We start from the raw sequence: 16,996 nt of genomic DNA on the forward strand, positions 1-16,996 counted from the left end.
CACTTTGGGAGGTAAGCGCATAGTGTGACTGGTGGAGGGTCCACTTGGTGTCAAGTCACTCATTTGCCATTTATTCACCGCTGGATTGTATGCGGACATCAATTTGTTTACAGAAGATACACTAAATTTATGGACTTTTTTTTTTTTATATAATGTGTTATATTTCTTGTATCCACTAGAGATCACTGGTACACATACACACACACATACCTTATTCTGTGTTGTTTGTAATATTATTAGGTACTATATTCAACACTCTCACTAGGGGTGTGATTTTTTGATTATACATTTATATTATTTAGTAATTTTATCATCTCTATAGGGAGGTAGCGCTTCACATTTATTTCTCATTTTTTTACTCTGGTCTGCTAATAACAGTTGGTGTTAAGCAGCAACCTCTTATATTTAAAATATATAGCTTTTTTTTAATTTTATTAGTAGCACAGAAGTAAATTCCTTTTCACTTTGTGTCATTTTTCTATCGTTTTCTCCTTCATATGTCCCGTTTCCTTTGCTTGGGTCTGCTCTCATTATTTCCTTTATCGACTGATATTTCATTTTAACTTTATTAAGGCTGATAGTCTAATTAGACTGGTAAAAGTCTTCTATCCAGTTTTTGCATTCACATGTCTTTATAATTAAATGAGATTGTGTGGATCTCTCTTCATATGCACTTTGTATGTAATGTGAATGGTGGCGAGCGTCAGCGAGGGAAGTGTACACTGAGGACACCCAGTGGCTGTAAATGAATATGTCAGTTCACAGTGGGATATATAAAGTGATTGTAAAGGATCGGTTTGTTTTTTTTTTTAAAAAACAAACAAGCAATGGCGACCCTAGGGGGGGGGGGGCAGAGGGGGCCCTGACCCCCCCAACATTATGCTGGGCCCCACCATGTGCCCCCCCCCAAAAAAATTTTTTTTATTTTTTTTATTATTTTTTTTTTTTTTTACAAAAAGGCAATTTCTTTTTGTTTGTATTCATATCGGATGTGCCGCATCTTACTCGGGCCACCGCTGGGGTAACACAGTCTCTATTGAGAGGGAGAACGTCCCCAGTCAGCTCCTGCAGGTGATTCCTCCCCCCTCCCTCTGCTCGCTGACACTGCATAATGCAAGCGCTCACACAACCACGGCCGCCCGATCTGCTCCTTCCCTTGCATCCTCATTGGCAGGGAGAAGAGCGAGTTGCAGGAAGGACTCCACCAGGACTCTCAGTTACTGAAAAAACAGACCGATTTCTCCCGTCCTTAGGACAGGAGAACGAGCCTGTAAATTCCAAGAAATGCCAGACCAGCGCTGTCAATAGCAGAGGCAGGACAGCAAGAGGAGGCTGGGGAACCCCACAGTGACAGAACACCAGGGCCGGGTGGCAAGACAACCTTTGCAACCCTGATAGTTCTCCCACTGCTTTGGACCCTTATATTTTCTTGGTATGCTGGTGACATATATCTCTTGTTCTCTGTCACCCTGGGGGGCCCCCAATACAGTAGGAAGGGAGCTCACTGCAGAACATGTGAAAGGGCCATTGTGGGATCATAGTAAAGGGCCCCAGGATAGATAAAATATATAGATAGATCTATCTATCTATCTATCTATCTATCTATCTATCTATCTATCTATCTATCTATCTATCTGCATTTTATATTGCCCCCCTATTTTTGTCCCTGTCCCCCCATGTGCCCCCCCTAAATATGAAAGCTGGAGACGCCACTGCAAACAAGTCATACTTACCTCCACTGTGCAGCTCGTTTTGCACATAGTGGCCCCGAACATCCTCTTTTGGGTTTTTTTTTCAGTTTATGCATGACCTTAAGGAACCACACCTGTTAAATTTAGGTGGGGGCCCCAGCATAGGGATACGGTTCTGATTTTGAACCACCCTGTGCATCCAATAATTATCGGTCTGCCTGAGTGTCTTTTTATACGTTTTTAAATAGAGTCCGCCGGACCCGCTGATTGGCTCCCCCGCTGGCCAATGGGCACGTGCCCACAAAAGTGGGTGCACGGGCCGTTGTACACCAACGGCGATTTGCAGTATCGAGTCACCTTGCCACAATATGACATGTTTGTTTTTTTAAAAACGAACCTTTACATATAATTTAACCACTTGCTGGCCGCTCTTTAACAGTTTTACTGCTACAGGGCGGTAGCTGTGCGCCGGATCAGGTGTAAATATATATACATACACACACACACACACACACACACACACACACACACACACACATTTGGGGGGGGGACAAACTGACAGATTTGAGTACGGTGTCGCACGACCGCGCAATTGTCATTTAGGCTCCATTCACACCTGAGTGTTTTGTAGCTTGAACCCTGAAGCTACAAAACGCTTGAGGGGAAAAAATACATTATTTTCTATGGAGATGGTTCACATCTCCACTCCAAGTCGCCTGAAGCTCAAATATGTTCTGAACCCTTTTTTGTCGCTCGAATCGGGCATATTTGGGCATTTTTGGAGCAGGAAGCAGATGACAAAACCTAAAAACATAGCAAGAAATGATGAAACAGATAATCATTTTTCCTATTGGCTAATAAAAAAAAAAAAAAAAAAAAACACACCAAAGCTCCGAAACGCCAGAAAACGCTGCATGGAAACAGGCAGATATGCCTGACAAAACGCCAGAAAAAACGCTCAAAAACGCTACTCTCAGGTGTGAATGGGGCCTTAAAGTAACGCAGTGCCCTATTGCAAATAGTGGCCTGTTTATGAAGGGGGGTAAATCTTCTGGAGGTCAATTTGACTAAAAATCCAACGCATTCAGGGGATTAAGAATTCTCTGATGAATCTCTAGTACAGGCAGTCCCTGGGTTACAAACAAGTTAGGGACTGTAGGTTTGTTCTCAAGTTGAATCTGTTTGTAAGTTGAAACAGGTACATTTTTAAAGTGTAGCTCCAGCCAAAAAAACTATTTTTAAGCTTTTTGGATATCATAAGGAAGGGTTAACCCCCTGTAAAGTGTGTTTTGCTGTCTGTGCCCCTGTTCAGAAGATTTCACCTCACTTCCTGTCCCAATGACAATTGGATTTTGAAAATGTTGGGTTTTTGTCGAAACAAGCCTTGGTTATAAAGCTTCAGTGGAGACACCTTTTTCCCCATAATAACTCTTACAGGAGTGAATTTCCCTTCCTAGGGGTAGATTTCCTCTCACTTCCTGTTGTCTCCCTCCGTTTGTAAGTAGGAGTTGTTTGTAGGTCGGATGTTTGCAACTAGGGGACCGCCTGTAAATGGAACACTTCGATCACTGGATTATACAAATGTGTCTCTTTCCTTCTATAACTCTAGTCTGCATGAGAAGATCCACTCTTGGATTTCCCTTTAGGCAACTCATCACGGACTGTGGAAACTTCACACTGGACCTCATGCAACTTGGATTCTGTGCCTCTCCACTCTTCCTCCAGACTCTGGGACCTCGATTTTCAAATGAAATTCAAAAATTTTCCACAGTCCGTGACGATTTGGGGAGCCATGTCATCTGCTGGTGTTGGTTTACTGTGTTTTATCAAATCCAAAGTCAGCACAGCCCTCTACCAGGAAATTCTAGAGCACTTCATGCTTCCCTCTGATGACCAGCTTTATGGAGATGCTGATTTCATTTTCCAGCAGGACTTGGCATCTGCCCACACTGCCAAAAAAACAATACCTGGTTTAATGAGCATGGTATCACTGTGCTTGATTGGCCAGAAAACTCACCTGACCTAAACCCCATAGAGAATCTGTGGGGTATTGTCAAGAGGAAGATGAGAGACATCAGACCCAACAATGCAGATGAGCTGAAGGCCGCTATCAAAGCAACCTGGGCTTCCATAACACCTCAGCAGTGCCACAGGCTGATCGCCTCCATGCCACGCCACATTGATGCAGTAATTCATGCAAAAAGGAGCCCCGACCAAATATTGAGTGCATACTATACTGTACATGGACATACTTTCAGTAAGCCAACATTTCTGTATTAAAAATCCTTTTTTTATTGGTCTTGTGTAATATTCTATTTTTCTGAGATACTGAATTTTGAGTTTTCACTAGCTGCAAGCCATAATCAAAATTAAAAGAAAGAAATGCTTGAAATATATCACTCTGTGTGTAACACATCTATATAAAATATATGAGTTTCACTTTTTGAATTGAATTACTGAAATAAGTTAACTTTTTGATGATATTCTAATTTTATGAGATGCACCTGTATAAGGGATGAGACTTGAAGTGGTAAATCCATGTGAATCAAGATTTGTACACAAAATGCATGTATGAGATGAGAAGTCATTCTGATGTGAACAAATGCCCATCTATACCAACCAAGAAAGCCCCAATGTGTATATATATATACTTACCGGCCACCACGTCATGGTTCTTCCAGCTAAGAAATAACCACCGACTGTCCCCCTGCTTGCGCGGATTGAAGACTACAAAAGAAAAAATTGAGTTAGACCATCATTATTTAATTATTTACCACTTTATAAAAGAAGACATTTAGCACATGCGATCGATTTATGTTCTTTACGTGTTGATGGTCATTAAAGGTTTTTTGATTTTAAAGAAAAAAAAAACGGACTTGCGCTGATGATATAGTCCTATTCATACATTAACATTGCAGCACCTCATCTGCCTGGACTGCTTTTAGGGAACACCAATCAGATTGAAACTTCCAAAGCAGATTTATAAAATGATTGGTGGCTGTAAGAAACTATTATGGCATTTTTTGACACATTGGGCTTTCTGTATGTGAGAGATATTAGAACCGGCCATAGACAGTTCGTGCTGAACCGGCTGAGATTCGAATAGTTAATAGGCAGGCTGAATGTAAAGTAGATTGATCGCTCAAATTGGGTACAACCAGACTGCTGGATTGTCTTGTGGTTATAGCTAGAGGCTGCTATAGCTGCCAGTGATAATCACTTCTCCAGGCGGGGACAGCTTCCCCCCAACCACCCCCGCTGGGAGAAGACAATTGTTAATTCCCCTGTCAGCACTGTCTCTGTTGATGAGGGAATCGTTGCAGGAAAGAAATTTGCACTGTTTTTGGCCAGCCTAAGGCTCGGTTCACACTAGGGGTGGCACGACTTGCAGGTCGCCTCCCAGAGGCGACCTGCACACGACTGCCACAGCGACTTGCAAAACGACTTCTGTATAGAAGTCTATGCAAGTCGCCCCCAAAGTAGTACAGGAACCTTTTTCTAAGTCAGAGCGACTTGCGTCGTTCCGATTAGAACGGTTCCATTGTACAGAACGGGAGGCGACTTGTCAGGCGACTAGGTCGCCTGACAAGTCGCCCCCGTGTGAACCGGGTCTAAGGCTGCAGTAGAGGTGTTTTGGAATATTTTTCCTGCAGTACAAAGTAACGTACAGGAACGTCGCATGGTTAATACACTATAGTCAAAAGTTTTGGGACGCCTGCCTTTACATCATCATACAGGATTTATATAGCGCCAACAGTTTACGTAGCGCTTTACAATATAAAAAGGGAGACAATACAGTTATAATACAATAAAATACAAGAGGATTAAGAGGGCCCTGCTCAGAAGAGCTTACAATCTAATAGGGTGGGGTAGTACAAAAGGTTGTAACTGTGGGGAATGAGCTGCTGGAAGTGGTAGAGAGATTAGTTGGAGACATGATAGGCTTTCCTGAAGAGATGAGTTTTCGGGGATCGCCTGAAGGTAGCAAGAGTAGAAGATTTTATTTATTTTATTTTATTATTTATTTCAGGTACTTATATAGCGCCATCAATTTACGCAGCGCTTTACATATACATTGTACATTCACATCAGTCCCTACCCTCAAGGGGCTTACAATCTAAGATAGACGGACAGGTTGAGGTAGCGAGTTCCAGAGGATGGGAGAAGCTCTGGAGAAATCCTGGAGACAAACATGGGAGGAGGAGATAAGAGAGCTTGAGAGCAGGAGGTCTTGAGAAGAGCGGAGAGGACGATTTGGATGATATTTGGAGACAAGATTGGCGATGTAGCTCGGGGCAGAGTTGTGAATGGCTTTGTATGTTGTGGTTAGTATTTTGAATTTAATTCGTTGGGTGATTGGGAGCCGGTGTAGGGATTGGAGGAGAGGGTTGGCAGACACTGAGCGGTTGGTAAGGTGGATAAGCAGCAGCATTCATGATAGACTGAAGAGGGGAGGAGCCTATGGAGAGGTAGGCCAATGAGAAGGGAGTTGCAATAGTCAAGGCGAGAGATAACAAGGGAGTGAATGAGGAGCTTGGTGGATTCATTTGTTAAAAAGGGGCAAATTTTAGTTACGGAGGTGAATTTCTACAAACTTTTGACAATAATTGGATTTGAGGCAGAAATTACAAGTCAGAGTCTAGGATTACACCTAGTACCCTGGTGTGAGGGGAGGGACTGATGGTTGCATTGTTGATTTTGATGGAAAAGTCATGGAGGGGGGCACGGGCGGGGGGGAATATTAATAGCTCAGTTTTAGAGAGATTTAGTTTAAGGAAGTGGTGCGACATCCATGCTGATATGTCAGTTATTAAGTTAGTAATGCGAGAGGAGACTGAAGGAGTGAGGTGAGGAGTAGACAGATAGATTTGGGTGTCATCAGCGTATAAGTGGTATTGGAAGCCGTGGACGGTTATCAAGTGACCAAGGGAGGAGGTGTAGCTAGAGAAGAGAAGGGGTCCAAGAACAGAGCCTTGGAGGACCCCCACAGAAAGGGGCAATGGAGAGGAGGAGACAGAGTTGTAGGTGACACTGAAGGAGCGCTGTGATAAATAGGCAGAGAACCAGGATAGAGCAGAATCTTGGAGGCCAAGGGAATGTAGTTTATTGAGAAGGAGCGGGTGGTCAACAGTATCAAAGGCCGCAGAGAGGTCAAGTAGTAGAAGTATGGAGTACTAGCTGTTGGTTTTAGCAGTTAGTAAATCGTTAGTGAGTTTTAGTAAGGCAGTTTCCGTGGAGTGCTGTGAGCGAAAGCCAGACTGTAAGGGGTCAAGAAGGTTGTTTTCACTGAGGTAGGAGCCAAGACGGTTGTAGACTAAGCGTTCTAGAAGTTCAGAGAGGAATGGGAGCAATGAGATGGGTCTCAAGTTGTTCAGGTTGGTAGGGTCTAGTGAGGGCTTTTTAAGTATGGAAGTGATCTGCGCATGTTTTAGAGGGGAGGGGAAGGTGCCACTAGAGAGGGAGAGATTGAAGATTTGAGTGAGGGAGCATAGGATAGAAGAAGAGGGTGACTGTAGTAGTTGTGAGGGAACAGGATCCAAGGGACAATTGGTTAGGTGGGCATCTGAGAAAAATTTTGTAACCTCTTCAGTAGTAGCCAATTCAAAAGAGGAGAGTGTGCTGCTAGGCAAGGTATGTTGGGTGGGGAAGACGTACGCACAGTGGAGATGTCCTCACGAATTGCATCAATCTTGTCTTTGAAGTGATTGGCAATCTCTTGGGCAGTGAGTGAGTTAGTGGGTAGAGGGGGTGGGGAACGAAGCAGAGAGTTAAAGGTTGAGAAGAGCCAACGGGGACTGGATGACAAGGAATTAATAAGAGAGACAAAGTAAGCTTTACACGCACATGACCTTTAAGACTGGCATCCCAGTCTTAGTCCGTAAGGTTCAATATTGAGTTGGCCCAGCCTTTGCAGCTATAACAGCTTCAACTCTTCTGGGAAGGCTGTCCACAAGGTTTAGGAGTGCGTCTATGTTAATTGTTTGACCATTCTTCCAGAAGCGCATTTGTGAGGTCAGGCACTCATGTTGGACGAGAAGGCCTGGCTTGCAGTCTCCACTTTAATTCATCCCAAAGGTGTTCTATCCAGCTGAGGTCAGGACTCTGTGCTGGCCAGTCAAGTTGGCATTGCTTTGTGCACTGGTCAAAATCATTAGTTCCAGTGAAGGGAACTCTTAAGATGTCAGCATACCAAAACATTTGGACAATTTTATGCTCCCAACTTTGTGGGAACAGTTTGGGGATGGCCCCTTCCTGTTCCAATAGGACAGTGCACAAAGCAAGGTCCATAAAGACATGGATGAGCGAGTTTGGGGTGGAGGAACTTGACTGGCCTGCACAGAGTCCTGACCTCAACCCGATAGAACACCATTGAGAAGAATTAGAGCTGAGACTGCGCACAGCAAAGGACTGTAGACATTCCGATGCACTCAGGTGGTTTCAAAATGCTGAAGATTCTGCTGGCACTCTTAATGCTGCAGGAGAGTAAAGATCAGCAGCACAGGTTTCCGGACAAGTACATTTTCCATAATAGATTTTTATTGTCAGAAAAAAGTCATGTTTTACAATGTCATTGCAAATTGACAATACATAAGAAATCGTATAACAATGTGTTGTATTACACATATTACAATGGTTAGCTACTTAACACTGTATGCCGTAATCGGCCTTTCTGACAATGAATAGAAGCAGGAAATAAGAGATAACATATGACCTTAAATGGTCATAAACTAGGATTAAACCTTCGAACTAGGGCTTCCACATCCAGATTTGTTGTATGTCCTGGAATTCTCTATAAATGTAGTATTACTTTATATTGTACATTTTCTCTGGTTATGATGGTGTGTAGTAGGGTTGCGGTTCTCGGACCACTAGCAATCCTACTCTTAGTTAATCGGGAAGGACTGGGAATAAGGAAGGTGGTGAAGGTAGGGTAAGGTGGGATATAAGGTAGAAGGGGAAAAAGTAAGGTAGGAGAGTATGGAGGACTATATCGAGTTCTCCTCCGACAAGGATTCATATGCCTGAGTGTACTCTCAAGCCAACAGATCTGTGTATTCGGTTGTCGTTTGGAAATGTTGCCAGCAGGACCAAACATATTTGAATTTGGAGGGCGTATCCCTGGCTTGGTGAATCAGTTCCTCCATTTCAGCTATTCTATTGATTTGTTTGAACCATTCAGCTATAGTAGGGGGCTTGGAGGATTTCCAGAGCGTCGGGATGCACTGTTTTGCTGCGTTAATCATATGTAGGGCGAGAGAGCGGTGATAGTCTTTTTTTGGAATGGGTGAGTGGTGAAGGAGCATTTGGGCAGGAGTAAGTGCAATCTGGTAGGTGGTAATTTTTGTTGTAAGACGTTGGACTTCGTTCCAATATGGTTGGATGAGTGGGCAAGACCACCATATGTGAATCATTGAGCCTTCTCCCTCTGAGCATCTCCAGCAGGTGGAGGGGATGGAGGGGAAGATTTTATGTAGTTTTGATGGAGTTTTGTACCATTTAGAGAATATCTTGAAATTGTTTTCTTGTGTTGACACGTTAATTGAACCTGTATGAATGAGGGAATATATGTTTTCCCACTCTAGGTCTGACAGTTCCAGTGCTAAGTCTCTCTCCCAGCTGCGGGTGGCTATATTGGATTTGGGGGTGTGTTCAGAGAAAAGGAGTTTGTAGATTTCTGAGATGACATGTCTTTGCGGTTCCGTCATGGAGCACAATTCTTCAAAGGGTGTGAGAAGTCTGGAATATGTGGTTTTCCCGGGGGGGTGATTAAGAAAGTGACTTATTTGATTGTATGTCCATGGGGGGAAAGCTCTTCCGGATATATGTGTGGGTATGTTAGCAATAGGTATGAAGGAGTTTCCGAGGAAGAATTGCTTAGCACGTATATCATCATGGGGCCAATATCCCTTAAGAAATGTAGCATATGTACCTGGGGGATAGTCTGGGTTATTTCGTAGCGGGGTCATGGGGCCCGGGCTGGAGGAAATGCGATATTTTTGGCATGCCGTCTTAAATGAAGAAAGTGTAGAAGAGATCAGGGGATGTTGTGTGCATATCAGAGGTATCTGTTGTGATGGGGTCCAAGGCAGTTGTTGAAGTGGGAGAGAGGAAAATTCGTTTTCAATTTGTGTCCAAGCTTTAGAGTGTGAGTGTACATTCCAATCCACTATTCTCGACAGTTGGCATGCCATGTGATATTTGGCGATGTCAGGAAGGGCAATGCCTCCTTTTAATTTGGGTAGTGTGAGTCTGTCGAAACTGATTCTGGGGCGGTTTTTGCCCCAAATGAAATCGCTGCATGCTCTCCGATAGGAAGCGAAAAAGGCTTGTGGTAATCTGATGGGTATTGTTTGCATGAGTATTCTAGGGAGAATGTTCATTTTAATTATTGCCGCCCTTCCAAACCAAGAGAAAAGGCCCGTCGACCAGGCTTTTAGATCTTGTTGAATTTGTTGGAGGATAGGCATATAGTTTTTGAAATAGAGATCGGATAGGTTGGCCGGTAGGCGGATCCCAAGGTATGTAATTACATCTTGGGTCCACTTGAAGGGGAAGTTAGCTTGACAGGATGCAAGGGTTTCGCTCCTTAAGGATATGTTAAGGGCTTCGGATTTTGTGTAATTAATTTGTAAATTAGTTAGGAATTTAAATGTGTCAAGATCTTTTAGTAGATTGGGTAGTGTAATGTGGGGTTCAGTTAGAAACAACAGGATGTCGTCTGCGAATGCAGATAGCTTGTATGTGTTCCCAGACACGGCGACTCCCTTGATATCAGGATTAGATCGTATGCGTTGAAGAAGGGGTTCTAAGGTAAGGACAAATATCAATGGAGAAAGCGGGCATCCCTGGCGTGTGCCATTGGACATGGAGAAGGCATCCGACAGGCAGCCGTTGACACGGACCTGTGCAGTAGGAGAGGCATAGAGGGCCATTATAAATTGCAGCATACGGTCTCGTATACCTATCTTTTTAAGTACTTCTGACATATAGTCCCAGGCCACCCTGTCGAATGCCTTCTCCGCATCCAAAGACAAAAAGAAGCCTTGTTGTTGGGTGTGAGTTAACCATTTGTGAATGTTTATCGCCTTGGTTGTGTTGTCTCTAGCCTCTCGGCCTGGTATAAAGCCCACCTGGTCTAGTGAGACAAGGTTAGGCAGGAGAGGCAAAAGACGATTAGCCAAGATTTTGGCGTATATTTTGAGATCAACATTCAATAATGATATTGGACGGTAGTTTGACACTTTTGATGTATCTTTATTAGGCTTGGGAATTACAGCTATGTGTGCTGTCAGTAGGTCTCTAGGTGGGGGATTGTCAGAGGACAGGGAGTTGAATGCAGCCAAGAAGTGTGGTTTAAGGGTGTCTATAAAAGTTCTATAGTAACCGGTTGTTAGGCCATCAGGTCCGGGGCTTTTGCCGGCTTTCAGTTGTTTGAGGACCACATTCACTTCATCAGAAGATATGGGTCGTTCCAGGTCCTCAGCTAATGTATTAGAAATGCATGTGGGGCTATATTGTGTGAGGAAATCTTGAATGGCTTTCGTTCTGTGAGGGTCTACTCTTTGTAGGTTGGGGGAATGCAAGTTGTATAGCTGTGAGTAGTAGGTTACAAACTGTGCGGCTATTTGCTCATTGGACACTATTTTAGTCCCTTTAGTATCTATTATCGAGTGTATCGTGTTGTGGGCCCTTTTGGCTCTGAGTGCCCTTGCTAATATTTTGCCAGATTTATTGCCGTATTCATAGAATATTTTTTGGGAAAGAATATAATTTCGTTTCACTTGCTTGTTTAAGGCTTCTAATAGGTCATTCCTGGCTTGGAGCAGTTCAGGGAGAGATGTCAATGCTTTGGAGGTTTTGTGTGCTCTTTCCAGTGTTTGTATTCGAGTAGTCAGAGTATTTATGAGTGCCTGTCTGTCTTTCCTGCGTTTGGCCGAGAATGCTATTAGTTCTCCCCGTATGGTGCTTTTATGTGCTTCCCAACGGATCATGGTGAGTCGTTTTCAGAGAAGTACATTTTAAGACTGTTTTGTATGTTAGTCATTATGGCAGTATCCGTGAGAAGCGAGGGGTCCAGACGCCATATTTGGGGACTGGTGTGAGCGTTTGGGAATTCTAATGTCATGGAGATTGGGTGATGATCCGATAGATACATGGGGTCAATTGTGGCTGAGAACAGCATTGATAGGTCTCTTTGAGAGAGGAATAGGTAATCTAGTCTGGAGTGTCTGTTATGTGGTGTGGAATAAAACGTGAAGTCTTTCTCGTTCGGGTGGAGTGTTCGCCAGGAGTCATGTAAAGATAGTTCTTTGAGTTGTGATTTAATTGCGCGTAGAGCGTTAAAAAGGTAGGGTTGTGGAGCCATTCGAGGTGTCCTGTAGGGGATTTAGGGGGACGTTGAAATCCCCACCTAGGATAAGAAGGCCTTCTTGGAATAGGGCAAGTTTTCGTAAAGTGGAGCGGAAAAAAGGGACTTGTTTCGTATTAGGTGCATATATGTTGGCCAGGGTGATTCGCCTACCATACAGTGTACCTTTGACAAAAAGGTAACGTGCTTCTGAGTCTATGCAGGTGTCTTTGATGTGGAACGGGCAGTTTTTAGCGAATAGTATGGAGACTCCTTTGGATTTTGCAGATAGATTAGTAGCATGGAGGCATGTTGAATAGCGGTGGTTAGAGAGTTTTGGAATGGAGCTCGTTTTAAAATGGGTTTCTTGGAGGAAGATAATGTCAGCTTTATTTTTTTGTAGGGAAAGCAATAACTGAGATCGTCTCTCAGGGATATTGAGGCCCTTTATGTTAAGGGACAGGATTTTGATTCTCATATTTTTGGTGGAAAGTGCTTGCGGCATGGTGAGAGAGTAGACGGAGCCCTAGATAATTCAGTATAAAAATGTAGAGGGTTGTCGTATTGCTACGAGTATTCGTCGTCGTCGGAGGAGAACTCAGGTATGGGAGGCAGGAAGTTAGAGTGAAGACTTTAAGTCGTTCGAAGGGGAGTGGTAGTAGTGGACGGGGTACAAGGGTGGGTATGTGGGTAAGATGGAGTAATACTTTCGTATGTCTATCTGGTGTGGTTATGATTGAAGATAGTAGGGGGACTGGTGTAAGTGGGATAAAGCTTCCGGAGACAAGCGAGAGCCCGCTCGCTGGTCCAAAAACAGTATATACCTGTAATTAGGTATGATCGGAATGAGTCTGTGGCGAGAGGTGGAGTCTAGTATGTGGGTCAGGAACGGAGGTAGTTTTTGCCACAGAGGTGGGGAGCGGCTGATATCAGTTGAGAGAGTGAAAATATACAGAGGGTTGGCTATCCGCTAGGTAGAGAGGAGATGTAAGTTAATTGAGGAGGTTGCGAATGGTACTATATTGTAACTGGTTCGCAGTTTAGGGGGGCGTATGAGAAGATGCCCGGTATATCCGTCATAAGGTGCTGTAGGAATATTATGGGTGAAAGTGGAAGTGGGGGCATTGATTTTTGCAACGTGAGGGAACCAATTTCGGATTTCCAGAGTATTCAGGGTGCTCATTCATTGTACCCTTACAGCGTATGACTAGTGTCAGTATGTCAACTAGGCACAAGCGCAGTTGAACAGCATTCGATCATTTCCGTATAGTTTGCAGAGGCAAGGTGCATCAAAGGAACTTAAACAAGCCGTAAGGCTGAACTTAGAGCTACTAACATTCTAAGAAAAAGCCCAACATAATAACAACACATTCAGGTCATGTTTAAAACATTGACTGAACCCAGTCGGGTTAAAGTAGTTATCTCCCTGTGTTTAGGGTAGGACAGCCTGATTCCCATGTCAAGGTACGCCTTGTGGTCTTATAGCTTGAGCCTATTCTGAGGTCAAGCGAGCGGTAAGGTCAAGAGTTAGCTGAGGGGGATATGTTCTAGAGTTCTGAAGCGTGCGTGGGTGTCATGTGACTAAGAATTTCCTGTCTATTAAGTATTATCCGTTATATATAGAAGCTGGTCAAGAGTCAAATAACTATTATGTCATGGGGATGTGATATGTTTGCATTTGGTGCCGAAGCAGTTGTTTTCGATCAGTGGTGGGTGAATAATATGTAGAGTCTGCTATTCACTGCGTTTCATATTCATTTTGGTATGCAGAAATGTTGCTTAAGGTATGGTAAGCGTCTGGGGGGTAATTCGTATCAGGGAGGGTGTAACCCTTTGAAGGAAGGAAGTCAGGTGGTGTTGGGTCATCACGGTGTGGATAACGGGACTCTCAGCTTTCAATGGGAAGTATCTCCCTGGAGTGGGGTCTTGTAACACGTCTAGAGCTCATATTGGGAGTGTCAGAGACATGGGTGTTGTTACACTCCTTTCTACAGACTGTGTATCTCAAAGCGTAGCGAAGGGGTGCCGTTAAATATGGTCATTATGATCATTGTGGTACACGTATAGTACTCCCCAGCGTACGTGGTTGTCGAATAGATGAGGGCAAACTAATGGCAGTATGAGAGTGTCTGTATTTAACCCGTGGTGCATTGGTAAATTTCTAACACTGAAGTATGAATACTGCGATCTCCATATATAGTAAAATAGACAGTGGGTACGATGAGGACAGTGATCCACCGGAGCAAACCCCCCCTAATATCAAATACGGAAAGTGATAGTCTGGTTTGGAGATGGGGTAAGTGTGTCAGTTGGACGGTTAGTTTTGTGAAATAGGAGCCATGTGTCTGACAAAAGCTGCACTAGTCTCATCGAATTGTGCAGTATTCTATGTGCTCTAAGCGAGCGTAGATGTTTGGATTGTCAGTTACTGTTCACTTATGCGTGGTTACTAGACAATCATGGTAGCCCAGTATACTCCCGAGGATCACTGCCCCCACCGCCCTCGTTGCGTCAGGACTATAGCACATATAGCATGGGGAAAGCGAAGGCATACTTATTTAGTGCATAATAAACATAGGCTAACTAATACTTATATGAGCACCAAGAAAGCAGTATAAGGGATCTATAGAGTACATATTGGGATCGAGTCCTCCTTCCCTTATTAAAACAGGGTGGGTACATTACCAGCTCTGGAAAGGATACGGGGGTAGCCAGCATAGGTTCATCAAAGTCAGAGTAGGTTAAACGTAGGTGACAGATCCTATCTACGTGATTGTCACCGCTCTTGATGGAGAAAGGATTCGGACCGCTGCTATAGTTTTCCAGTGTCTATGGTGCGTAGTGTTATAGTACACAAGCTCTTCTTTTCTCGATGACCTGAGTAGGAGGGAAGCGACAGTTTCACCTACCAGAAACACAGGTTGAGCTAGTGGGAGAGAGCTGTACAGTAGACGTGGTCTGCATGGAAGAGCATGACGATCGTCTGAGGAAACCACAGGAACGAATGACAGTAAAGAGCAGGGTGCTGGAGCTGTTTCCGTCAGTGGCGGTCTCGGCGGGCTCTCCTGGTTTGCGGAGCGTTCAGCGGGCTGGAGCCGTTCTCGGTGCCTGGTGCTGGCGGGCGGCTTCTAGATTCCGATGGGGAGCGGTGCCTCCTGTAGTGGTGTTGTTGAGTTTCCATTGGCTCGTCCGGTGGCATCTTTCTGGGAGTCGGTGGGCGGAATTCCGCATACCATTCGGGGACCTCCGTGAAGGGTATGTCTAGGGTATCGCAAAAGTAGCGGAGATCCTCCGGCACTCTTAGCAGAGCGGTTCTTCCCTGCGACGAGGCTGACAGGCAGAAGGGAAACTTCCACCTGTATGGAATTCCCTTGGTCCGGAGCACATCCAGCAGGGGGCGCAGTTCCCTGCGACGCTGCAGTGTTGTTGTGGAAAGGTCCTGAAAAAGGCGAATGTCAGCGCCATTATGTGTCAGCTTTGTGGTGCTTCGAGCCTTACGCAGGAGCTCTTCTTTCAATTGATAATCGATGATATGGCAAATCACGTCCCTAGGTGGGTCCGCGTCTCTTCCCCTTGGGCGTAGGGCACGATGGATACGTTCCATACCTATCGGTGTAGCGGGGGGTTTATCTAGAAGGCTGTTGAAGAAGCAGATCACTTCAGCCGTTAGCCTGTCTGCCTCAATAGATTCCGGCAGGCCTCGTATTCGGAGATTATGGCGTCTGCCGCGATTATCCAAATCCTCCACGTGTCGGTTCATGTCCCGTAGTTGTAATGTGTGTGTGTCAAGAACCTGACACGTACGGCGGATTACAGTGGAATGAGTATTAGTCGTCTTCTCTACCTCTTGTACTCTGCCTGCGATGGCTTGTATGTCAATTTTAAGGTCCGTAATTGCGGCTGTTAGAGCCGCCGTAAGGGTGTTTTTAATGTCCATGGCCACAGAGTGAAGATCCTGGAGACTGGGTTGTGAGTGGGGCGTAAGAATTACTGCACCCGTTGTTGGGGATGAGCTGGCCCCCGCCTCAGGGCCTGCTGTCTGAGGTGAGCCTCGTGTGGGCGCCATGTTGCCAGTGTGGGTCCGGAACATTTCAGGAATGTTTTGGCTGATCCTGCCCGTCAGGTCTCGGGGTGACCTGGATCTGGACGCGGAGGAGCTGCGGGAAGAAATCCCCATGATTCCCAGTTGATCAGACAGGAAAAAGCCTCCTTTGTAGTCAGATTCTTCTCTCAGTCAGCGGGAGCAAGTGAATTAGGCTGCCATCTTCTCCCGAGGTCAGGCCACGCCCCGACAAGTACATTTTCATGTTTTTCTTTTGCAAGGTGTTCCTCTTATGATAATATGGCAAAATATTGACTGGAGTGTATTACATTTTTTGGATACCATCTTCTATTGCGGGCACATGCGACAGGCATCCCATCAATATGAAAAAAAGTAAGCCTGCTATTGTTTGGTTGGAAAAAAAGTACATTTTACCCTTTTTATTATTTCATTCGTTAATATGTATTCTTCTTTTCCTGACACAAGCATGACAGCATACATGAATGGGATAGGCTCCGCCCCTCGCCCAATCAGGATTGGTTATACTATATATAAATGAGTCGCTTCCCCCAGGCGGCATTCTCTTTTTGTTCCTCAAATGCTCAACTGGTTATAGCTGTGAAACAAAGAATTTTTATTTTTGCCCTCACCTTGCCGGATTAATCTCGCAGCCACGCAGGTTCAGCCTCTTTTCTGTGACGAAGCCCCTTTGTTCGGTTGTAAAGCTTCCATAGGAGGGAGACCCCCCCAGGCCCGGATACTGGGGGCTGGGATACTGGTCTCTGGATGCAGGTAAAACAGTTCTGCCTTGTGGTTGGTTGGGACTGATCCAGTCTCTTCTCCCTGGTGAGTTGTGGCCTCACGCACACCATTTGGTTAATCTGGCTTTGGATATGTTTGGTTTCCCTTGCTAAC

General features: G+C 44.7%; 1 protein-coding gene across 1 annotated transcript in view; it reads right to left on the bottom strand.

Annotated features, from left to right (window-relative positions):
• LOC141103692 (sodium/glucose cotransporter 4-like) overlaps positions 1 to 16,996 on the bottom strand; it is a 119,791-nt gene that overhangs the window by 67,721 nt on the left and 35,074 nt on the right. The window contains exon 3 of the mRNA XM_073593581.1: positions 4,347 to 4,418. Coding sequence (XP_073449682.1) covers positions 4,347 to 4,418 — 72 coding nt within the window. The remainder of the gene's footprint in view (positions 1 to 4,346; positions 4,419 to 16,996) is intronic.

The sequence above is a fragment of the Aquarana catesbeiana genome, linkage group LG07 (assembly GCF_042186555.1).
Source record: "Aquarana catesbeiana isolate 2022-GZ linkage group LG07, ASM4218655v1, whole genome shotgun sequence".
Classification (NCBI taxonomy): domain Eukaryota; kingdom Metazoa; phylum Chordata; class Amphibia; order Anura; family Ranidae; genus Aquarana; species Aquarana catesbeiana.